This window comes from Typopeltis vanoorti, chromosome 19 (assembly GCF_054136105.1).
Source record: "Typopeltis vanoorti isolate ZY-2024b chromosome 19, IOZ_Tvanoo_1.0, whole genome shotgun sequence".
Classification (NCBI taxonomy): Eukaryota; Metazoa; Arthropoda; class Arachnida; order Uropygi; family Thelyphonidae; genus Typopeltis; species Typopeltis vanoorti.
Window position 1 is genome coordinate 71,161,992 of NC_143567.1, and position 26,966 is coordinate 71,188,957.

Below are 26,966 nucleotides of genomic sequence, written 5' to 3' on the forward strand. Positions count from 1 at the left end.
CCTGTTTGCTTATTGCCTCCACCTCTGACAAAATCTCTCCACAAGTTGTGTACTTTGCATCCATTCTTGCTCTCTCTCCAGATTTTAAGACTACACTTTACTAACAGGCAAATTGACTAGAAGAAATGTGTATTTTATAGATATAGTAGACAGTGCAGGTAGAATTAACTACCCATCATAATCAGGTTTCAGAGGAGTCAGTTTACTTGTCCATTGAGCCTAAGATGAGATGGGAGCACTTTATTAATACTTTAGGTCAACTCACAAGGCTGTTCACACAGCCTATTCCTCCTTGAAAAGCCACAACATGCACTACTCCCTGTGGTTTCTCCCAGCTTGCACCCGAGTGACTATCCTTTTCTGGATAACTTGCAGATGCTCATCCCAGTCTCTTAGCTAATGTGCTAATCTGTTACCTAAGCCTCATTTTTTGCCACCAGTTTAATACCAACCTGTAATTATCAGATGGCCCTTTCTGCTGTATATGCATCTCCCTCTTTGTTTGTTGTAATACATAAGCAGATTGTTAAATGAGTCTCCTTTCAGTTAAAGTTTCACTATATAAACATTGTCCAATTGGTATAAAATAATTTGTAGTTTTAATAGAACCTGTGACATATTAATAATTGAGTATGAAAACAAGTAGACACTTAAGATTTGTTGAAAATTAGCAAGAGATATATTTTGTACTGGAAATAATAGTATATCATCAATGTGGAATGAACAAGCAATTTAAATAAAACAGAATAAAGTTAATTCATCAATCACTTGATGGATACTTTGGAATGATACTCACCTAACATATAGAAGCAATTTTAGATATGAATCCGTTCAAGGAAGGGTTCAGAGTCTTTATTACACCATCTTCATTTAAATTGGAATGAATTATATTGATTCTGAAAGTATGGAAGAGTCTCATCCTTGGAAAATATTAAAAATGAACAGTCCTTTTATGAGGTTCTTTATAAAGCTTTGAACATATGGATTACTAAATTATTTGAACATGTCAATTTACTGATTAACTTTTACTATTTTACTATTAAGATTTCCTGTGCACTTCTTAGCAATTTGCACCTTAAATAGCAATACATTAATGTCCAGATGTATTCTTAATGTGCATATATAAATACTCAGTTTAATAAATGATTCATTCAAAAGCATAGCCCCTTGTTCTATCTGTTTCCCTTCCATTTTAGGAACAATCTCTTCCACATTAATCTGATAATAATCCCTTAACAACTCTTAGGTGGGTACCCAATGATAATAGACTTGTGGTGATGATACTAATAGACTTGTGGTGAAATGTGGTGATAATGGTAATAATTTGTTGATCAGCATCCCCTAATAGGTGCCATAAATATAGTAACAATATAGAAAAAAATATGCTATTTATGTAAAACATGCTATAGAATCAGGATTATATAAGTGAAACTGATAGTTAAACTCACTTTCATTTTTTTACTTGTTGAAAATTCTCAGTCATCATAGGTGAGTAAACATACCTTTCTTCAAGCCCTGATCATAATCCATTCTGATATGCTCACAAGTTTAGCATTGTATTCCTTAAATTTTATTTCCTTCTTCACCATAATGCCCTGTTTGCTTATTGCCTCCACCTCTGACAAAATCTCTCCACAAGTTGTGTACTTTGCATCCATTCTTGCTCTCTCTCCAGATTTTAAGACTACACTTTACTAACAGGCAAATTGACTAGAAGAAATGTGTATTTTATAGATATAGTAGACAGTGCAGGTAGAATTAACTACCCATCATAATCAGGTTTCAGAGGAGTCAGTTTACTTGTCCATTGAGCCTAAGATGAGATGGGAGCACTTTATTAATACTTTAGGTCAACTCACAAGGCTGTTCACACAGCCTATTCCTCCTTGAAAAGCCACAACATGCACTACTCCCTGTGGTTTCTCCCAGCTTGCACCCGAGTGACTATCCTTTTCTGGATAACTTGCAGATGCTCATCCCAGTCTCTTAGCTAATGTGCTAATCTGTTACCTAAGCCTCATTTTTTGCCACCAGTTTAATACCAACCTGTAATTATCAGATGGCCCTTTCTGCTGTATATGCATCTCCCTCTTTGTTTGTTGTAATACATAAGCAGATTGTTAAATGAGTCTCCTTTCAGTTAAAGTTTCACTATATAAACATTGTCCAATTGGTATAAAATAATTTGTAGTTTTAATAGAACCTGTGACATATTAATAATTGAGTATGAAAACAAGTAGACACTTAAGATTTGTTGAAAATTAGCAAGAGATATATTTTGTACTGGAAATAATAGTATATCATCAATGTGGAATGAACAAGCAATTTAAATAAAACAGAATAAAGTTAATTCATCAATCACTTGATGGATACTTTGGAATGATACTCACCTAACATATAGAAGCAATTTTAGATATGAATCCGTTCAAGGAAGGGTTCAGAGTCTTTATTACACCATCTTCATTTAAATTGGAATGAATTATATTGATTCTGAAAGTATGGAAGAGTCTCATCCTTGGAAAATATTAAAAATGAACAGTCCTTTTATGAGGTTCTTTATAAAGCTTTGAACATATGGATTACTAAATTATTTGAACATGTCAATTTACTGACGTTTCTTTGGAGATGAGGGAGTGGTTGAGAGGATCTAGAGACAAGGGACCAAGATGGTGGTGGTGAGTGTGTTTTACAGTATCCAAGTAATCCTTTGAGCATATTTTACCAACTTTTGCAATATGCCCTCCAAACTTCAACTCTCTGCCCACCATTACCCCTAAATCCCTAGTCTTGTCAATTTCATGCAATCTGATACAAAGTATGCAATCTTTTCATTCCATAGTGCATTACTTTATATTTTACATTATTAAAACACTTAAGGAATAGAACAACGTAGTTAAGGATATAAATTAAATAAAACTTTAATAAATATTTTCCGATATTTCGGCAACGTCACGTTGCCATCTTCTAAAGGAACTTACAAAAAAGTTACGTGCACGTAGGCACTACAACACAGAAACTGGGAATGAAGAAATGAAGCTATTGTTCTCCTAACAGTCCTGATGGTGCCCTCTAGCGGGCTAAGTAGGTGTTCTTGGCCGTTGGGCTGAAGGTCTGCTGATGTAGGCCTCCCAAATTTGGGGCAGTCGCATACAACCAAATTTGTTGAGGTTTGGAGAATTTCTTAGGGCTGAGGCTGATTCCATGAAGAGTCTTTCAAATTTGTATTTGCTACGGTGTATCACTGTAGCTTTCTTCCACCGTATTCTGTGGTGTGTATCCAGAGCATGGTCCGCAAGCCCAGACCATGCTCTGGATACACGCGATCGCGGAGGATAATATTCATTTTGCGATTGTATTCACTGGTATTAAGAACGACTGTGGCATTACCCTTATCCGCTCTGGTGATGATGATACTTTTTTCTTTCCGTAATTTCAGGAGAGCTGTGCGTTAGGCATACGATAAATTACTTTTTGGAGGTGAAGAATGAGCAATTTCCTTGCTCATTCTTCGCTTCCAAAAAGTTCTTAAGTTCTTAAGTAAGCATTTGTAAAAATTTTTAAATAATTTGTAAAAAATTTTCTTTACAAAAGAAAATTTCTTCTTTGGTAAGAAACAGTCTTTATAGGATTGAAAACTTATCTCTTGTTGGCTTCCAGACATCCATGAAGAAGGTCATGTACATTTGTGCTCAGCACATCTACTTTTATATGTCACTAAAATCCCAAGTTTATCATTTTGTTCTTTCTTCAGAATATCATTATATGACTTTCCATGTTCATAGAATATTCAAGGAAAAAATATGGTATATTTCTGTTGTGAAATCTGTTATAAGTTATTAAATTTCTTGATGGTTTGTATTTTCTGTAAAGCTTTATACTCTAAGCAGACAACTCTTCTGGGTTTGTCTCTAAAATTACATGGGATATATTCAGTTTCTTGAAACTAATAAATTGGATTTGTCACTTCATGCAGTCAGCACATAAGTCATCTAGAAAAGAACAATTCTATACAGCAGTTCAATCATCTAGTAAAGAACGATTCTATACAGTAGTTCTGCTTTGAAAGATATCAATGAGTTGGAGAATTCACTGAAATTCTTTATAGCACTGAAAACCTGGAGAACCTTTGTAACTTTAACAAAAATTAGATTCCCATTTATAATTTGAGAAGTTGTTATAACTACAATAATGTTCATATGTTAAGGCTTAAGTGCTGGGAGGACATCATGTTGGTCAAAAAAAAAAGCATTCAAAACTTATTTTTTTTTAATGCTTTCAATATTCATTGCTCTCTGAGACATCAGGAACTGCAACTAATACTTGTAACACACACACACACACACACACACACACACTACTGAAGAATGAAACATGTGGATATGACTCGAGTCCTATCTAGGTGGTGCACCCTCTATGAGCATTTGTAGGAAGCCTAGGTTGTAAATTAGAATCTCTGAGGATTAATGTTTCCCAAATTTTGGGAAGTTTCTTGCAGTTTTATTTGTTTAAATTTTGTTGATTTCCAAGTGCCACTGCAGATTCCAAAAAGAGGCAGGGAAAACTACCATGCTACATCACAGTAAATTTAAAAAAGAAAGATTGTTTTGAATCTGCAATGATACTCAGAAAATAAATGAATTAAAATAAATGCGATTGTAAGAAACTTCCCAAAATTTGGGAAACATTAATTCTCAGATTTTAATTTACAACCTAGGCTTTCTACAAACATCCATAGAGGGTGCACCACCTAGATTGGACTTCATTATTCATATTCACGTGTTTTATTCAGTATTGTTGTGTGTGTTATAAGTGTTACTTGTCTAAACAAACACACATAATAACCACAGTAATAAGTTTTAATAAGTAAATAATACTGCACGCATATTGGGATTCCATTGTAATCATGCTCCCTAATTGTATGTTATTCCTAGTATTGTTTGAATTAACTGTACTGACAATGTCCTAAGATACTTAGGATGAAATATTTACTTATTACTGTGGTTATTACGAGTGTTTGTTTAGTCATGAATTCTCCACAGGTTTCATTGTATAATAAAGTGTTACTTGTGCTCCCTCATGGAGATGAAATATTGGAAGCATTCAAAATAGTTTTTAATCCTTCTGAGCTGTCAATACTCAATTAAATCTCCAACATGATTAAGAACTACTATCAAGATTATATCCAAATTGGAGCAGCATAGTTATTTATCCTCAAACCTAATGCATTTTTGATATTTGATAGTAAACATTAAATTTTAAAAAATGAACAAAAGTCAATGGAAACTACAAAATCTCTACAAACTGCATGGAATAACTGTCCTGTATACATTTAATTTCATACATTCAGAACAGTTATTTCAGTTAGTTAGCTATTGTTTAAAAGAAAGTGTTTGTGTAATGGCTGAGAAAAGTGCTGTGAAGAATGCTTTACAGGGGTATACTGTGTGTGCCTATTATATTACAATATATTTATATAGACAAATTCCTTCTTTTTTTTCTCTCTCTCATTTATTTTACTACTAACTAAAAATATTTCCATAATTTTTCGTAATTTAATTTAATTATTTTTTTAAATATTGGAACAACTTTGATCTCCATTCCCAATAACTGAGGAATATGTTGAGAAAGAGCAGCACTACTATTTAATCCTGAAGAGGTCATGGTTGATCTGAATAGATACAAATTGTTTAATATAAATATTATTATACATATCCAGTGTATAGCTTGGAGGTCATGACTAGCTGCACATGCATATATTAAGAGTGATATTCCACACTGTTTATGCGGTCAGTTTTGGTTGAACACGTGTTTCGTAAAGGTGTGTGATATTTAATAGTAAATTGTATCTGAGAGATACCGATCTTTAGAGGTACCTATGGCATAGTATGTTTATTAATAAAACACGTAAAAACCACAGTAATAACTCAAAGAGTTTCATGCTGAATATAGAAACTATATAAAGTTCGGCGAGTCCAAGCGTAAGCAAATACCTGGATAGTGCAACACATAACCCATTTGGTAGTGCAACACTGAGGCAACTCATAGCAAGGGTGGAGCAAGCTCTGATCACTATTCTTGGTATTTACCCATAATGTGAAACCCAGCTCCTAGGAGCTGTATTACTGTTCTACATTATGAGAGAAGGTCACTACCCAGACCGGTTTCAACCTTTATTGAGATCCCATCAGTGAGTAGCTAGATAATACCAAGTTGGTAGCTGTAATTGACTAGAAAAGCACCAGTTGTTTACATTACACCGAAACATGGTATGAACCCAAATTTAAGGAAGCTTGTGAGATTTTTATCAACCACCCCAATCTGAACAATAATGATGGTCTAAAATTCCCAAGCATATGGAAGGCACATATTCTACCTGCAGAACCTTTCTCCCTAAAAGTTAACTATAAACAGGACTGTAGATAATCCAGAATCTTAAATCTAATATAACAGTTGTAATGTTAAAAATAGGACGTTATTGTTACTGTAAGAAAACTATAAGAAAGAATGTTTCTCTTGTGTTATTTTAAATAGAATTTAGCTTTGATGTAGTTTCTAAATAATTAATTAATTTGTAATTTTATCTGTATTTTTTTTTCCGCTAGAGGTCATGCCAGTAGAATAACCGATGATCAAATCATTATTTCTTTAGCTTACTGTGTGAAATGTAACTCAGCTGTTTCTTGTATATTTGTATATACTCCAGATGATGACCTTAATGTGAAGATCGAAACGTCGGGAAATTAAAATAGTTATTTATAACAGGGTTGTAAAGTCCGTAATTTCTAAAATGAATGGTACTTTTTTCAAGCATCTTAAGGCCTCTAATAATCAGAGCGGTGTGGTTACACTAGATGATAAAAATAATTCCATCACTTAAATGTGTTTATGTGACTTACTAAAGCCATGTATCTGTTTGAGTTTGGCATGCTCTTTAATCACAACTAGCTTTAACTCTCTTCTTTTTTGATTTGTCATGTGAAATAAATAACTCAACTTTACTATTTTCCTTACTTGAGTATACAACAAAAAAGTTGACTTCTGAAGAAAATTTGCGAAGAAATGTGAATGAGATAGCATGTGATTTGTGAGTGTTGCCAGAAACAGTGAAGTGGAAGAATGTGAGAGGAAGAATTGTAAGTGGATTTCGAAGGCATGATACTGGAGAGCTGAAAAGAGCAGTGATTATGAATGACATGATAGCCAGAATATGCAGTAAGAAAGGAGTTGAATATGTGGATGCATGGGATAAATTTGTAAATTGGAGAGCTGTTTGCTGCAGTTGGTCTGCATTTGAGTGAGAGCAGTAGTGTGAAGCTGAATATATTGTTGATGAGAGGAGTGTGTAGCCAGTCAGGAAAATGGAAACTAGATGGTAGGACTGTGAGATACTAGAATTGGTGCAACATAAAGACAAGATAAGGATTCACGAATGGCCTCAATGGGAGCAACAGAGTCCAAGGACTTGAATGCTTAATTCTTAATACAAGAATACCCTTATTATTATATAATAACACTCTTATTCTTAATACAAGAAGTATTAAGAATACGGGTATAGTTTGACTTTGATACAGTCAGTCCAAAAATCATTATGATGATTATAGCATTTTTTGAAAAGACAGAAAAGATAAAGAGGAGGTGAAGTATTACTGATGATTTCAGAAGACTTGTGTCCTATGTCCCCTTCATGTGGAACTTGAAGAAAGCAGTAGATTGATAATGGCTTTGGGGTCATTTGGTGTTGTGGTAAGCACAGATTTTAGATATTTAATGCGATGTGCGATATGGCTATAGACCAGGAAGTGTACACAGAGATGCAGTACAGTAATGAGGGTATGAAGCACCTGTGGCAAGTGTCTAACTTGCACCCCCCCAACCCAAAAATGACAAAAATTTTGAAAAATTTAAATGTAACAAGTTAAATTTTACTAAATGCAATTTGTTAAATACTTACTATTAACCCCATCAAAATGAGTTGCAGTGTATTGCAGAATTTGTGTCTAAAGCAGCGTGTTGCTGAAATTTAAAAATACAATATAAAATAGCAGACATCTATATCTATTTATTTTTATTTTTTACATTTTGCACCCCAAACCTAGTTGCGCCCGTGGCGGGTGCCTCTTTTGCCACGCCCTCATTACGGCACTGCAGAGATGCTTCTGAAGTGTTCAGATAGATGAGTGGTGAATGAAAGGAGAGTGATAACAATGGGCAACTAACTATGGAATGATTGAATGGAAGTAGGAAATAACATGCGAGTAAGGAGATTGAATTCCTTATGCAGCATATAATTGAAGCAACATGTGGGAGTTAACCCTAAATCCCATGTGTTTCTTATTATATGCTGCATAAGGAAGGCATAGCTCAAGGAATTCAATCTCCTTACTCGCATGCTATTTCCTACTTCCATTCAATCCTTCCATAGTTAGTTGCCTATGATTATTTTCCTCTTTTCACTCATTAGATTTAATAGTATCGTCTTTTCATACAGTGAAAAAAGATGTCATTCGTCATAGTGCTGTCAATTGGGGAGAAGGATCACATGGTTTTGATGTGGGGACTGGGTAGGCAGGTCAAAGTTTCATGGAACAAAAGAGATGCTGGAATTAGAGATTAGAAGCTACTATAATAAATTAAGAAAATCGATTGATTTGTGACTTGAAGTGGCTTGATCAATTGAATGGGGAAGAAAATCAGCAATGCCTAGGACTTGGTCTGAAATTATTACTTATGGTAATAGCAGATTGTATTCCTAAGGTTAGAATAAATAGAGTGAAATGGATGAATCATGGAATTATGCAGGAGCTTCTGAAAAATAGGGTGTTATGGAAGAGATATAGGATATCCCTCATTAGCATGAGGAGTATAAGGTTTCAAATTTAGTGAGGGAGAAGTTGGCATATGAAAGAGACTGGCAAAACCCTAGAGAATTTTGCAGTTATATTGTTAGTAAAGGAAAAGGTGAATATGGAAGACTGACTTTAATTGCTGGAGATGGAACATGGTTCACATCTGTTGAAGATAATAGTGGAAATGTTCAATAAATATTTCATTAGTATATTTCATTTTTTTTCGACGGGGGTGGTGGTGGTGGTTAGGAGTAGTGTTGAATAGCAATTTGAAGGAGGACAGAAGACTTAAGTTCAAGAATGGGAAGTATTTAGAATGTTAAGTAATCTTGATGTTTATAGCTATAATAGTATTTCAGACAGAATGTTGAGGATTGTAACTTTCAATATGGTAAATGTGTTGCTGTTGATAAGGTTGTGGGACTGAATGCAATATCACCCTATATATTATGGGCATGTGCAAAAGAGCTTGGCATTATTGTTCATTGGAAGTCTGGAAACAGGCATTCCCAAAAGAGTGGAAAGAAGGAAAAAGTGCTATTGTATAAGGGGGGGAAATCAAGTCAGTAGTGTCCAGCTATAGACCATCAGGTATATAAGAGTCTTTAATAAGTTTAATGAGTCCTACAACAGCATAGGTTCCAAGGGAGGAGGATAAAATTGTTCCACTGCATAAAGGTGGTGATAAGGCTGTAGCTTCAAATTATAGGCCAATCTGTATATCTGGAGTTGTGGTGAAGGCACTGAAGAGATTGGTGAGAAGTATGATATAGAAATGGGTTGAAAACAGCAGTATTCTCTGCGGTTATCAGCATAGGTTTGTTAAAGGGGGATCATGTTTTATTAACTTATGTACTATAACAAGGTGACAAATACCTTGGTCAGGGGAGATGCATATATAGAATGGTGAAGAAAATCAGTACTAGGATTTTGCAAAAGCTTTTGATAGACTGCCGCATGACAAGCTATTAAATAAATTGAAACAGATGGGATTGGATAACAGACTTCTGAGTTGGATCAGCGACTGGCTATCAGATAGGTATCAGAAAGTTGTATATGGAGGGATGCATTAATCCAAAAGAGGAAGATCACTAGTAGTGTATTGCAGGGGTCAGTTTTGAGACCATTGTTGTTCAATTTGTATGTTAATGATATTGGAATGGGTTTAACTAGTGATATGCAGCTGTTTGCAGATGATGCAAAATTGGAGAGAGCAATGCAGTGTCTTTAATAAGAGTCCTACAACAGCATAGGTTCCAAGGAAGGAGGATAAAATTGTTCCTTATGTTATGGCCTTACAGGAGGATTTGAATAGATTGCATGAATGGGCAGGTAAGTGGAACGCTCAGTTCAGTGTTGCAATGATGGGATGCAAAGTATATGCTTGGTGGGGAAACTTTAAAGGAAGTAGAGGAGATGAGAGATCTGGGAGTGATGGTGGATTGATTAGGAAGAGCAATGTCAGGAAGTTCTGATGTGATGTTACAAGAGGATATGAATTAGTTGGTGCTTTGGGTTGAAGAATAGGGATGTCATATCAGTGTTGCTAGGTATAAAGTTATGCACTTTGGCCAGAGAAGATGGAATGAGGTTTATTATATTGGAGGAACTTTGCTTCAGGAGGTGTTCATAGTAATCTGGTTACCAGAGTGAGTAGTGAGTGCTATAATGTGTGAATGTCTTCAGTGCAAGCAGTGGTGTAGCTAGAGCTTTTGCTGCCCGGGGTGGTCCCTGAGTTTGCCACCCCTCTCATTACACACCAAAAATACTACAAAAAGTCAAAACGACATATAGGGAAATAAATTAAAACTGTTTATTTTTGAAGTAAAACTTTAATTTTAACATTCTAAAATGTTATTTTTCTTGCTTTTCTATTAGCAAAATCGTCGATGACATTGTCGAAGTCTATTTCATAGTAATGTAAGTAATTCTTAATCAGTTTTATTTAGAAAAACTCCTCTCACAACTAGCAACACTTACAGCAATTGTATGGAAAATTCGCTGTAGTGTTACAATAGTTGGAACTGAGTTCTCGAGACTGTATTTTAGAATTAACTGCAAAAGTTCAAAAATGTTCAAAGTGCCGCCCAGGCCAGACTGCCCCTCTTCCCACCCCTCAAGCTCTTCCTCTGAGTGCAAGGTATGTGAGTGTGTAACCTCTTGAGATGAGTCTTCAGACTCCTTGCAGGAGGAGTCTGAAGGAGGCTCGGAAGTAATACTATTAACTGCATTCATTCAACATTGTACATGTTTTGAATGTAGTCTTTTTCATCCACAGAATGATATGTGAAATTCATTGGCAGTAAAGTAAGCATTTAAACATGCTTATAAACATACTCAGACAAGCATTATTTCAAATACAGTTGGAACATAGTAATCTGGATTAGTTTTGTCTCTTTATGATACAAATCTAATCCAATGAGAAGGAAGTGACTGCCACCAACCCAGTTTGTGCCTGCCTTTGTTCTTTCAAGCATAACTTTTAAGTATGCTTGTGTTTGAATCTGGCAATGTTAGCAGAATTTTTATTTATAAGGCACTTTTATTTGATATTCATTATTTGTTTATAAGTAGCATCTTTCCTGTATTTAGCATTTAGTGGTATTAACTCTTCTTAATGTTTAGTATGAAATGTATATATGCACATAATTTGTCAGATAACACTGGATAATTATGAATTTTTTTCCTTTCTAGGTTACATTAGTAAAGTGGAATGAGCCATACCAAAAGCTGGCATCATGTGACAGTAGTGGAATAATATTCGTGTGGATTAAGTATGAAGGTCGTTGGTCTATTGAACTAATTAATGATCGAAATACTCAGGTGACAGATTTTTCTTGGAGTCATGATGGTCAGATGGCTCTTATCTGTTATCAGGATGGTTTTGTTTTGGTAGGCTCTGTATCAGGACAAAGATATTGGTCATCTATGCTAAATTTAGAAGATACCATAATGTGTGGCATTTGGGCACCTGATGACCAACAGGTAAGCATGTGTGCTTTGATAATATGTTTATGTTGGATAATATGCACATGCTTATAGTTGACTTAATAATTAAATTAGTTTGTTTTATTTTTAGATGAATACTATACAAATTGCATTTCCTTATGAAAATAAGGTGCAGTCATAGTTAGCCTATTACTCTACCCACTTTCCAGCTTTGACAGTCTGGGTGTTCAAATCTCACTTTGAAATAGCTTGTGAATGTCTTTAGGGCAAATATTTTTCATCACCAGGTGTGAGACCATCACCACCCTACTTACTGGATGCCTGAAGTAGCTTGAAAAAAAAAAGTACAGTACACTAACCTTAGCCCACCCATAGTACTCTGTACTGTAGATTTCCAACTTTTGCGTGAGGAATTATCATAAAAAAGTCAGGGAGAGGTATATGTTACCTGCTATTAGTTTTTGATATTTGATCTTTTATTACCATGTTGCAGTATTCTGTCTTGGTGATCCAGCCTGGTTGGCAAGCAGTTAACGTATCTGCTCTTCAATCAACAGGCTGTGGGTACAGATGTTTGTGATTGTCTTTCGGTGGAAGATGAATTTCATTGCTTGATGTGAGACCCCAACCCTACTTATTGGATGCCTGAAGTAGCTTGAAAAAGTTCTGTGTTTAATCTCTAGAGCAGGATTTTCAGACTAGGTAAGAAATTAATAAGAAAAACAACAACAAAAAGATTTACAAAAATAAATTTTAAAAAATCCTTAGTTCACCCACGGTACTATACTGCACCTTTACAGCCTTTAGTGGGTGGCAGTCACATAGAAATAAAGTTCATCCATTCCCATCATCATCATGAAATTCCTGCCATGTACCCACAAGGGGTGTACAGGATATGATAGTACTACATGAAAAAATTATATCATTACTAACTTCCTATCTACAATTTTCCTCCAAATAAGTCTGTTACTTGTCAAGACTCCAACATTATCAGACCTTATATTTCTATCGTCTAAGGCACTTTGTACTGTATCAATCCACCTATATCTTGGTCTTCCTCTGGGTCGTTTTGCTGCCAACCTGGCTGAGAACACTTATTTTGCTAATCTTTCCTCGCCCATTCTGTTTAGGTGACCATACCACCTGAGATTAGCTCTGCTAACGCATTCTTGGATGCTGACAATATCAAGTTCTTTCCTAATATCCTCATTTTTAATATGATATTGCCATTGATGCCATCTGTTCATGCCTATAATCTTTCTCAGGACTCTCATATCTGCGGTCTCTAGTCTTTGGTCAAGTGTTTTACTTCTGACCCAGCTCTCAGATCCATAAGTTAAAACTGGTTTGAACACTGTCTTGTATACAGCTAATTAGTGTTCTGACTAATTTCTCTCTTATTCCATATGAATTTATTCAATTGACTTCCCACCATACCAGCTTTGCTGATTCTGTTGTCTATTTCTATGTTTAATTTACCATCTTCAGTAAAAATCGTGCCTAAGTAGCTGAAATGTTTTATTTGTTCCATAGGTTCCCCGTTCACAACACAGTTGACATTTTCAATGATTCTGCCTATTTTCATTGTCTTTGTCTTCTTATTGCTGACCTTTATAACATATCTATTACAACAACTATTCAATTTAGTCTGAGAATCTTGCAGACTTGTAGCAGATTTATTTAGAAGTATAACATCATCCGCATAAAGCAAAGAGCAGACATTAACATCTCCAATTTTGATATCATGTTTAATACCACTTTCCTTCATAATGTGATCCATATAGATAATGAATAACAGAGGGGATAATGTACATCCTTATCTCACACCAGATTTAACATTAAACCATCTTCCTGTACTTCCTTCAATTCTAACTGCTGACTTACAGCTCAAATAAAGACTAAGTATTGCTTGATATAATGCCCCATTGACACCATATAACTGCAGCGTATTGAATAGCTTCTCTCTTGGCACCTTATCATATGCCTTTTCCAAATCGACAAAACTTAAATACAGATCTTTGTTATATTCCCATGCTTTCTCGACTATTTGTCGTAAAGTAAAGATCTGATCCTAACATCCTCTGTTTGGCCTGAATCCAGCTTGTTCTTCACCAAGCTTTTCTTCCACAATTCTTCTCAACCGTTTCTCAAGTATATTTGCTTAGATCTTGCCAGGAACACTATCATCATCATCAAATTCCTGCCATGTACCCTCAAGGGGTGTACAGGATATGATAGTACTACATGAAAAAAATTACATCATTATTAATTTCCTATCTACAATTTTCCTCCAAATCAGTCTGTTACTTGTCAAGACTCCAACATTATCAGATCTTATATTTCTATCGTCTAAAGCACTTTGTACTCTATCAATCCACTTATATCTTGGTCTTCCTCTGGGTCGTTTTGTTGCCAACCTGGCAGAGAACACTTGTTTTGCTAATCTTTCCTTGCCCATTCTGTTTAAGTGACCATACCACCTGAGATTAGCTCTGCTAACGCATTCTTGGATGCTGACAATGTCAAGTTCTTTCCTAATATCCTCGTTTTTAATATGATATTGCCATTAATATAGAATGATGGTACAACATCCATTCCTATTACTCTTTAAATCACAAAGCAGATGTTGCAAGGTAAATTTTCGGTCTTGGTTTAACTTGTTTTTTATGTGGTTCCCACTCCACAAAAGGTTATTAGTAAACCTGTAGTACATTTGTACTGTGGGATTTTTTTTTATCCATTTTTATCAATTATATATTTTTTGTAATTTTTTATTTTTCTTGAGAAAAAACCCACAGAATTAGCTGCAACAAAAAGCTGCTTCAGGCCTCCAATAAGCAGGGCAGTGGTATCACGCTGGGCAATGAAATTTATCTTCCATGAAATGTTGGTTGAAGAGTCGGTATGCTAACCACTCGGTCAACCAGGTTGACAAGTTAATTCTCTTTTTTTTTTTTTTTTTTTTTTTTTTTTTTTTTTTTTTTATGTAGTCATTGCTTATTTAGCACAAAATCTGTCAATAATAATATCTTCTTACTGTATGCAGATTTGCAAAATAGTATATGAGTGCCCTTAATATTTAACACAGTATAGTTAATGCTAATTTACTTAGTGTTGCTGCAGCTTTCAAGTTGGATCAGTCAACCTCTGACTTTAGGTTATATACTTTCTCAATTCAACTACTTAAACTAGTTCTGTGACCCATCACAGGAGGAGCACTCTGCACCATACTGCTATTCACCATCCACTAATACATACATAATTGATCATTTACATATTATTATCTTATGTACCACCCATTGATAGTATTTTTGTCTGTTAATTGCATGTGTTCTGTGGCCAGTTTGCCTGTTTGTGGAATGAAAAACTTCTTTTCAGGAGAAGAAAACTGCTAAGCAAGGTCGGCTAACTTGCCTCCATTTGACAAAAATTCACATAAATATTCCTCCTAACTCAATGAGAATTCAACTTTGTTATGAAATAAGGGTGATGGTTCTTTATATTTTCACATGGTTACACATATTTTTCAATCTTTCCTTATTCAGCAATTTGGTGAATCATGCTGAAATTAAATTTTATAAACAAATGTTTTGGACAAAAAAAAATATACCTAAAAATTTGTATCGGTTTTTAATGAGTATTACTTTTATTTTTTTATTTTTCAAAACATTTATTTATAATATTTAATTCAGTGTGCTTTGGCCAGATTTCAAACAGAGTATTTGGTTGTTTGGTCAGATCATGGTTTGGTACATCCACACTTTTTATATGCTTGTATTAGCAACTCCCTCATATATTCTTGCATGTCATACTTATTACCTGCTAGATCATTAGTACCAACCAAAACAATCATCTCTTTCAACCTTCCCTCTCTGCATTTTTAATCTTGATTTAGAGGTAGGACTACCTAATGGTAATCCAACAATAATAAGTTTAAAAGGCATTTTTGTAGTTTAGTTACACCATATATTTTAAGATCTGTTGCATGGTTCCAAGTTTCTTTATAGTTGCCTGATCAATCAACATGGTTTTATCTAATATTTAGCTTATTTATTTTATATATATATTTTTATAGGATCCCCACTGATCAAATTTTGATCATAGACATGTCGAATTCAAAATGTTGCTTTGTCATTTTTCATAATGTTGTAACATGTTGCATTTGGTGACCTAAATCCTTTCAGTTCTGAAGACTAAATATTCATTTCAGGAGGTTTCGTGCCAATAAATAGCTTTCATCATTTCACAATGAAGTCTTAGTTTCATCACTAAAATGGGCATCTCCATGGAGCCCAAAGACTAATCGTGGGAGACCCACACTATCTATCCAATTTATCATACCTCTCCTTGAACCCATTAACAGATGAAGCACTCACAACCAACTGTGGTAACCCATTCCATTCATTCACAACTCTCCAAACGAAAAATCTAATCCTCACACTGCTAACCACACTTTTACTCAACTTCTAAAGATGATGACATGTTCTGCCCTTTGTAGCCAAGTGCTGAAACATTCCTACTGCATCAGTCCAGTAAAAATCTTTAAGTAATTTAAATGTTTCTATCATGTTCATCTTTTTTGCCTATCGACCAACTCCTGCAGTCCATATATCCTCAATCAATCTGTCCTTGTAGGATGCATTTCACAGACAATCACCATCTTGGTCACTTGCCTCTGAATCCTTTCTACCACTTTCTCATCCCCAAAAAATCCAGGAGACTAGACCTGAGCAGCACAGTAATCTAGATGTAGATATCAAGGCCTTATAAAGAGGAATAACTTCCTTACCTCTACTTCAATAGCTAAGTAATCTAATGAACTACCTTGGCAAGCTTAGTAATGATCTCTAAACTAAACTCTGTCTACCACCACCACCCTGAAATCACTAGCTTCATCTCTTTCCTGGAGTATAGTTCCAGCAATGTGGTAACAGCTTTTAATCAGTTTATTCCAAAATGCATAATTTTACATTTCTTCACATTAAACTGATACTCGTTATCTTTTGCCTATATTTTTCTAAATCACTTAGGGAATTGAACAACGTAGATCCGAATATAAATTAAATTATACTTTAATAAATATCTCCGATATTTCGGAAACGTCACGTTGCCATTTTCAAAAGGAACTTACAAAGAAGGCACATGCACGCAGCCACTACAACACCATAACTGAGAATGAAGATATGAAGCTATCGTTCTCCTAGAAGTCCTGATGGTGCCCTCTAGTGGGCTAAGTAGGTATTCTTGGTCGTTGGGCCGAAGGTCTGCTGATGTATGCCTCCCAAATTTGGGGCAGTCGCATACAACCAAATTTGTTGAGGTTTGGGGAGTTTCTTAGGGCTGAGGCTGATTCCATAAATAGTCTTTCGAATTTGTATTTGCTACGGTGTATTACTGTAGCTTTCTTCCACCGTATTCTGTGGAGTGTATCCAGAGCATGGTCTGCAAGACCAGAATGGCTGTACTTGTGAAACCAGATGTAGTCCTTGTGTTCAGAAATTCTAATATTCACTGTCCTGCCTGTTTGGCCAAAGTATGACAGTTTACAACTGCAAGGGACCTGGTATACACCAGGTAGGTCTTGGGGAAGCGGATAAGGGATGCCAATTTTCTGTAAGGTCTGTAACAGGAGGTGAGGTCATGTTTTTTTAAAATTTTGGTAATTTTTTCCGAGGTGCCTCGGATGTAGGGAATGGTGATGGATTTAGAGTAATCTTTGTTGTGGAGGGGGGACTGTGGTTTGTAGGTTTAATATTTTTTGGATTTTTTTTTTTTTTTGGGGAGGGGGTAGCCATTGGCTGAGAAAGTGTTGAGGATGTGATTTAGTTCAGTGTTTAGGGCCATGTCATTAGAACAGATTAGTTTAGCCCTGTTGTATAGTGTTTTCACCACTCCATATTGTTGTGAGGGGGGGGGGGGGAATTGTTGGTGAATGTCTGCCTGTATGGGTGGGTTTTCTATAAACTGAGAAAACCAAGGTTCCATCAGGCTGGCAGGTGACTAGTGTGTCTAGGAAAGGGAGGCTGTTGTTTTCCTCTTTTTCCAGGGTGAACTTGATTCTGGAGTGTTGGTTGTTTAAGTGTGTAAGGAAGCAGAGGGGTGTTTCAGAGCCATGTGGCCAAATAGCGAACACATCATCAACGTAGCGGAGCCATATGGTTGGATTTTGTGGGGCAGAGGCTAAGGCTTTTTCTTCAAAGGTCTCCATAAAGAAATTGGCCAAGGGTGGGGAGAGTGGTGAACCCATGGCTGTCCCCTCTATTTGTTTGTAGAATTTTCCCTGCCAAACGAAATAGCCTGAGTTCGTTGTGAACTGAAATAGGGCTGAGATATCGGGAGAAAATTTAGCTTGGATTAGCTCTAAAGTTTCCTTGAGTGAGACATTTGTGAATAAGGAGGAGACATCAAAGCTGACCATTATGTCAGTATGTTGGAGTGTAAGGTTTTCTATGCTGGCTTTGAAGTGGGCCGAGTTTTTTATGTGTGATGGTGTGTTGCCAGTATAGTGTTTGAGCTCTTTGGCCAAATGTTTAGCTAATTTGTATGTGGGGGAATCAATGATGGGACGTAATGGTGGCACATGATGGCACATTTTCTTTAAGTATTTTTGGGAGTCCGTAAATATGGGGGGGCGGGTATAGAGTTAAATGGCTTTAATCTGTTGGTAACTTCTACAGGCCAAGAAGTAACTTTCTTAAGGAGCCTGTGAAGTTTTCTGATTTGTGAGTTGGTGGGGAGAGTGGTGAACCCATGGCTGTCCCCTCTATTTGTTTGTAGAATTTTCCCTGCCAAACGAAATAGCCTGAGTTCGTTGTGAACTGAAATAGGGCTGAGTTGTCTTGTATATAGGAAGAACACTAAATTAGCTATATACAAGACAGTGTTCAAACCAGTTTTAACTTATGGATCTGAGAGCTGGGTCAGAAGTAAAACACTTGACCAAAGACTAGAGACCGTAGATATGAGAGTCCTGAGAAAGATTAGAGGCGTGAACAGATGGCATCAATGGCAATATCATATTAAAAATGAGGATATTAGGAAAGAACGACATTGTCAGCATCCAGGAATGCATTAACAGAGCTAATCTCAGGTGGTATGGTCATTTAAATAGAATGGGGGAGGAAAGATTAGCAAAACAAGTGTTCTCTGCCAGGTTGGCAGGAAAACGACCCAGAGGAAGACCAAGATATAGGTGGATTGATACGGTACAAAGTGCCTTAGACGATAGAAATATAAGATCTGATAATGTTGGAGTCTTGACAAGTAACAGACTGATTTGGAGGAAAATTGTAGATAGGAAGTTAGTAATGATGTAATTTTTTCATGTAGTACTGTCATATCCTGTACACCTCTTGAGGGTACATGGCAGGAATTTGATGATGATGAGTTGGTGGGATTATATTCGATAGGGAGGTAAGTAGCCCGATGTAATAGAAGAGCATTAAGCTTACATTTGTAGTCCTTTTGGTTAAGTACTACAGTGCATTTCCCTTATCCGCTTTGGTGATAACTAATTCTTTATTATTCTTCATTTTCTGTAGAGCTTTAAATTTCTTGTTGGATATGTTGGTTTTTGGTGGTCTTGCTTTGGAAAGGACACAAGCTACATCCAGTCTTACACTGTTGGCGATTTGTTGTGGAAGGTGGCGAATTCCCCTTTCGATCTGATCATAATATCCTCACTGGGTATTTTTCTGGGAGCAATGGCAAAGTTGTGGCCATGTGCAAGCGCGTTGAGGGCTTCAGGGTGACTGAAGAAAGGTTGATTATGGTGTTGGTAGCAAGTTTTGGATTGACAGTAGAATTCTTTTTTAATTTTTCGAATTTTTTCATCTGTCAGCCTCGTATTTTTTCAAATTCTTTGTCTGCAGTGGTACACGAGATGTAATGTAAAATAGACCACAGTTCGTGATTTAAAGTGCACGAAAGTTCATCTTCGAAAGCACGAATAGCTTCGTTAATTGTCTACCTCTTCGTTAATTGTCCATTAGCCAACTATTAACTTCGTTAATAGTTGGCTAATGGACAGATATCAAAAAGTAGTATATTAAAGAGCAGAATCCTGGAAAAAACAGGTGACTAGTGGTGTGCCTCAAGGTTCCATCCCAGGACCACTACTGTATAATTTACATATAAATGATATAGGAAATAATCTGAAAGGATATTCAGTTTACTGATGATGATGCAAAATTGGGTAGAGTAATAGTTATGGCAATGTGGAGAATTTGCAGGATGATTAAACAGGCTTCAGTAACGAAATACCATGAGTAGACATTAATTAAAATTATAATAACAGATTTGTTGATATAACTTGTTTTTAAAGGAAAAATAACCAGAATGTATTACAAAATCAACAAATCGAAGGAATAGCAATGGGCAATCCTATTTCTCCTGCTATTACCAACTTCTTTATGGCACACTTTAAACGTATTTGACAACATTTCGCCTAGACCTACTCAATGGTTCAGATATGTAGATGGCATTTTTGCTATCTGGAATGACTTCTGATGAACTACAACAGTTTCTATCTAAATTAAATGCACTTCATCCAAGGATCCAGTTCACCCTAAAAGTAGAAGTAAATAAGCAGGTTAGCCTTTTTAGATCTTTTAATTCTTTGCCAACCAGATGGTAACCTACATTTCTCTGTCTATAAGAAGACTCATACAGGCCATTATATCCATGCTGAATCTCATCACTATCCGAGTCAGAAGGCGGGAACTATTAAAACACTGGTTCGTCAGGCCCACTCCTTTTGTTCTTCAGATGAACTATTACAGAAAGAATTGCAATATATTATTTCTTCTTTTTATCTAATGGATATAAGAATTCCTTCATCGAAAGAGCTTTGAGTAGTTTTGATATACCTTCCTCTTCTAATACAGAAGAAATAACGTGTATTCTTATCCCTTATGTGCAAGGCATTAGCGAACACATAGCAGAAGTTTTAAAAGCACTAAATATTTTTATTGCCTTTTGACCAATCAGAAAAATCTCCACCTTTCTCACTTCTGCAAAGGACAAGCTTCCACATCTCAGTTATCCAGGTGTCTACCAGATTCCTTGCTCTTGTGGGTTATCTTATTTTGGACAAACAAGAAGAACTGCTTTTATTTAGCTAGAAGAACACAAGTCTCATTCAATACCTTGAACATGAACAGTCTGGACTTGCAGAGCATGCCATCAACACTAGACAGGATTCATTCATAACAAGACAAGAGTCCTTCACAAAAGTCGGTTCCTCATGGATATAAAGAAACGTGTGTAACTTTACTTCACACTCCTACCTTAAACAGATCCGATGGTCTATATCTATCCCCTTTGTGGGAGACAGTACTATTTAAATCAGCTAATCTTTCCTAACTTTTTTAATTGTGTGTGTGTGTGTATATCATCATCAGCCATTATCGATCCACTGCTGGATGAAAGCCTTTCCAAGATTACTCCAACACTCTCTGTCCATGGCTCTCCTTTTCCATGTCACTCCTGCAAATCTGATGATATCATCAATCCACCATGATTCAGATCATGAAGCGTTGTGGTCGTTTTTCCTCTCTTGGAATCCAGTCCAGTACTTCTTTTGTCCATCGCTGATCTTGTCGGGCAATATACCCAGCCCACTGCCACTTCAGATGTTTCACTCTTTCTATGATGTCAGAGACTTTGGTTTGATTCTTATCCATGTATTCCTTTTGTAATCCAGTCTTGTGATACCAAGCATACTTCTTTCCATACTAAATTGTGTTGTTCTTAATTTTTTAATTTCCTTTGCATTCAGTGTCCATGTTTTACAGCCATATGTCAGTATAGGAAGAATACACTGGTTAAAAACCTTTCTCTTCAGGCATAATGGTAGTTGGCTTTTGAATACTGAATGTAATTTTCCAAATGCTTTCCACCCAAGCATTGCATGCCTTTTAATTTCATCCATGATATTTTGTTCCAATGATATCTGTTGTCTTAGGTATATGTAATGATCTACTTGCTTAATTTCCTCATTATTGATTTTTATTATTTCTGGTTTGACATAACTATTGAACATAACTTGGGTCTTCTTTAGGTTTATCATTAGGTCTGCTGTTCTGCTAGCAATTTGGAGCTCATCGATATGAGTCTGTAATTCATGTGCAGTTGAAGTAAAGATAACTATGTCATCTGCAAAGTGTAAATTGCTTAAATACCTTCCATTTATCTTCAGACCTTTCCCTTCCCAATCAAGAAGTTTGAATATTTCTTCTAGGCATGCTGTGAATAATTTTGAAGATATTGTGTCACCCTGTCTTATACCTTTCAATATTCCCACAGTAGAGATGTTTCCATTGAAATGAATTGCTGCTGTGGCATTGGTGTATGCTGATTTCATGGTTCTGATGTAGGGCTCCTCCACTTGTTGGTTTCATAATGCTTTAAGTATTGCACAAGTTTTAAGTGAATCAAAGGCTTTCTCATAGTCAATAAAACCAAGACATAGTGGTAATTGATATTCATTACACCGTTCAATAATCTGCTGTACAACTTGAATATGGTCCATTGTACTAAAGCCCCTTCGAAAGCCTGCCTGTTCTTTTGTTTGTGCTATGTCAAGAGTCGCACAAAGTCTATTAGCTAAGACTTTTGTAAACACCTTGTAGACCCTGACAGTAGACTGATAGGTTGGTAGTTTGTCAAGTCTTCTATCTTACCTTTTTTATATATCAGAATTAGGGTAGCCTTCTTCCATGTTGTTGGTACATCATTTTTCTTCAGGCATAAAGTAAATAGTTTTGCTAAGAGTTTGTAGATTATTTCTCTGCCTGTTTTTAGAAGTTCAGCTATAACTCCATCCTCACCTGCAGCTTTCCCATTTTGGAAGCTTTGGATGCTCTGCATAACTTCTTCTGGTAGAATCTGTGGTACTTCAGCTGTGTTGTAGTTGTCTTCTTCATTTAATTCAGCATCCTGGTATAATATTGAGTAGAATTCTTCAATTCTTTTTGCTATAGCATATCTATCTCTGGTGATAGTCCTGTCTTGTAGTTTGATTGCAACCATCTGTTTGCTGTTCATCAATTGCTGTTTGGCTTTTTTGAGACTATGGTTGTTTTTAATTGTTTGTTGTATGAATTTACAATTGAATTTTCTTTTTTCTTCTGTGATACATTTTCTGATTGTTTTGCACAATTCCATGTATTCAATTTTATTCTGTAGGTTAATTGATTGTTTCATTTCTCTTCGTTTCTTCATAAGCTGTTTTGTTTCTTCAGAGATTTTGTCTTGTTTCTGTTCTGTGGTACCAGCTATTTCAAGTGAGCATTGTAAAAGGTTTTGGATAATAATGTCATTACTTTCTGATAGATCAGCATTGTCATCTATAATAAGATGTTTAAATCTATTGTTTAGTTCTTGTTGGAATATATCTTTTTTAATGTTGAGTTTCTGTACATCTATATTTTGCTTTGATTTCCGAAACATTTTTCATCTTTCTTTTTGGCAGTTTATTTGAATTTTACTGCATACCATATGATGGTCACTTTCAATGTTGAAGGTGTTTATAACAGAGCAGTCTTGAAAGATGTTTTTCTTATTGCTGAGGATAAAGTCAATTTCACTAGTTTTTCCATTTGGACTTTTCCATGTTCACTTTCTATGTTTTTTTTCTTGAAGAAGGAGTTCATGATATACAGGTTTTCTTTTTCTGCAAATTCTATTAACCTTGCTCCTCTGTCATCTCTCATGCCATATCCAAAATTTCCCATTGAGCTTTCATCGGAATGTTGAATACCAATTCTAGCATTAAAGTCTCCCATTACAATTCTGAAATGATGTTTTATATATATATATATATATAATTTATTTATTTATTTATTAAATAAGTTAGGAAATTTAATTAACTTTTTTAGTTATCTTACATTAGCTACTTAGGTGTGGCACCTTTTGGAATTGTCAGTTATTGTTTAATTAGCTTTTTACATGTACTGAAGATGCCTGTGATACTCAGGCGAAAATTCTACTAATAAATATTTACATCAGTTAATTCCATTATTATAATTTTAATTAATTAAACAGGCTATCAGTATAGGCAAAATTCTCGTAGACAGACTTATACGTTGGTTATGCATTTCTAAATCACTTAGGGAATTGAATATCGGAGATATTTATTAAAGTATAATTTAATTTATATTCGGATCTACGTTGTTCAATTCCCTAAGTGATTTAGAAATGCATAACCAACGTATAAGTCTGTCTACGAGAATTTTGCCTATACTGATAGCCTGTTTAATTAATTAAAATTATAATAATGGAATTAACTGATGTAAATATTTATTAGTAGAATTTTAATTAATAGTTTTAATTAATAATAATACTAATAGTAGAATATTTATTAGTAGAAGTATAAGCCTGTCTACGAGAATCAACATCATCCACGGAGATACAATCACACGGAAGGCCCGCCAATATGGTAAAATGAAGTTGTCTAGACAATTAAATCATCTAACTTTCCTGAAACACTGCTGGGATAATAAAGTAATCCCGAACTGTGTAAAATTCAAGCACCGTTTTGTCTCGCAAAAAGCTCTCCGTATATATAACCGCGCTAGCTACGCGTTGCTTCGCGAACAAATTACCACCGCGCGGTTTCTCTTAACGAAGATGAGAAATCGCGTGGTGGTAGTAACCATGCGTGGTTAGTTGCTAATTTTACATACAGTTTGAATACTGTATTCAGTATATTTTGAATACTGTATTCAGTTCAAACCTTATGTAAAATTAGCAACTCTCATCCGTTCACCTAAGGACAAATGCACTCCTTTAACACATCCAGGAGTATATGAAGTACCCTGTTCTTGCCATCAAGCCTACTACGGACAAACAGGAAGAACTGTGGACATCCGCTTCAGTTAACACAAAAAATATATCCAACACTTTCACTAAGGCAAGTCGGTTTTGGCAGACCATGCTTTGGATACCCCTGCACACAGGATCAATTGGAAAGAAACAAAAGTAATGCACAGAAGCTTCTACAAGTCAGAGAGGTTGTTCCTGGAATCAACAGAAGCCTTAAAACATACTCCAAACCTTAACAAGTATTGCTGTATAAATCTACCAAAGATTTGGGAGACAGTCATCCTAAGATCAAATTAATATTTATTACTTTTATTTTATTTTATTTATTACTTTTATTTTATTTTTTAAACTTTCTAAGACTATCATTTGGACCACTATTTCAAAGCTTTGAATTTTTTTTTTTTTTTTTTTTAACCTAGATGGTGCCATATTAGGACTTTAGTCTTGTGTTGCAAGTTGCAATTACTTATACTAGCCCCACTGTGACACCGGATTGTGGTTGTCTTGCTTTTGTAACAAACTTTACGTCGTGTGCTCTGAAGATGCTGGATATAATACCAGCGAAATATTAGCTTCTAAGTTAATAAATAGTTATTTTCTTATCCATCTGTGTTCATATCATACCGTGAAATCGATTTCACAGTATGATGAAATCGATTTGTGGTCTGACGAACACATAAGCCTATCCACGCGTATTATATTGGATGATTTTGTTAAAAATTCCACCCAGCTTTCCTATTCTTTGGGGTTTGGGGATGGTTTCATATACCTCAACAGGTGATGTCAGTTGGATGGGGTTTATGTACTCTGTATGTTTGTACATCCGCCTCAGTGAACACAAAAAATATATCTGACACTCACTATGGCAAGTCGGGTCTGGCAGACCATGCTTTGGATACCCCCTGCACACTGGATCAATTGGAAAGAAACAAAAGTAGTGAACAATGTGCCTTGGTTTGTACTTTACTGATGAAGTCTACATTCACATGGGTGTACACTGCTTCTCAAGGCTGTCGACAAAGGCTTCACACTTTGTCATGATAAACTAGATCATGTTCGCCATGGATTGGTGGGAGAGGTTTACAGTCTGTGTGTAGAGCTTTAGTAATTTTCCAAATCATCTGTTCCTCTGTGTATGAGGATTGAGGTTTTGTGTCCCACTGTTGATTTCAATAGTTTTCAAGTGCATATCAAACTTCCTTTGCAGTCCTATTGAGCGTTTTCAGTGTTCTGTGGTATTGCTGCCTGGCTCTGTTCTATTTATGGATCAAGTCTGTGGTAGCAAATTATAGACCAATCAGTATCTCAGGAGTGGTGATAAAAGTACTAGAAAAGTTGGTCAACAAGAGCATTCAGGAATGGGTGGACAAGAATATAATACTCTAAAGTAGGAGTCTCAAACTCAATTTGACCGCAGGTCATTTGCTATATCTGAAGTGGGCCGCAAAAAATTTTCGACTAAAAAAACCTACACTAATTAGAATCAAAGGGAAGTGAAAAAATGAGTATAAATAAATTGAAAAATTAATAACAAAAATTTTATTTATTCTAAGTCATTACAAAACATATACAATAATAGTATGATTATGGCAACTCAAAAAAAAAAATAATATAAAGAATATTTTTATTATATTAATATTTACAGTAGATAGCATTTAATCCAAATTAAACCAAACTTAAATTTTATTTGAATAAATCAAATATTTATATATTTATACATTCTAAAAAAAGTATAAACTCATTAATAATTAATAACCATCACAAAAATTTACAGAGCTTCCTGTTAGTTAGAAATTTTTTTGTTTGTGTTGAAATAAAATATATTATTTTTTTGGGGGGGGTCTATATTTTGGGGAAAAATAATATTTTCGGGTTAATATATACATATACATGCATAATATAAGTATAGTAATTTAATTTCAGTATTTTATTTTTTTCCTGACACTTGACAGTGTTTATTATTAACCAGCCTGCCAAAATTTGGACTCAAAGATTGTGAGCATACGACCTTCATTATGGCAGAAAGATTGACTTCGGTTAATCTTGATCTGTAGGCTGTTTTGTTACCTTTCATACATGAGAATAATTGTTCACATAAATAGGTGCTTCCAAAATAACATAGAATATTTGCTACAAACTTTATTTCCTGATATTTTTGGTACACCAACTTCTTGATATTTTGCTTTTAGAATGGAATCATTTTGGAAATCAATAAGTTCCATTTGAATACAAATAGGAACTTTTTCGAAAAGGAAAAAGGATCTGTAAAAAGCAAAAGCTTCTTCCTCCTTAAAATCTTTAAATCACCTATCAAATTCTTCTTTTATCTTTTCTAGTTTGGGACAA

General features: G+C 35.3%; 1 protein-coding gene across 1 annotated transcript in view; it reads left to right on the top strand.

Annotated features, from left to right (window-relative positions):
• LOC150096238 (tubby-related protein 4-like) overlaps positions 1-26,966 on the top strand; it is a 236,452-nt gene that overhangs the window by 17,020 nt on the left and 192,466 nt on the right. The window contains exon 2 of the mRNA XM_090408771.1: positions 11,541-11,831. Within this exon, the coding sequence (XP_090264897.1) occupies positions 11,541-11,831 (291 nt within the window). The remainder of the gene's footprint in view (positions 1-11,540; positions 11,832-26,966) is intronic.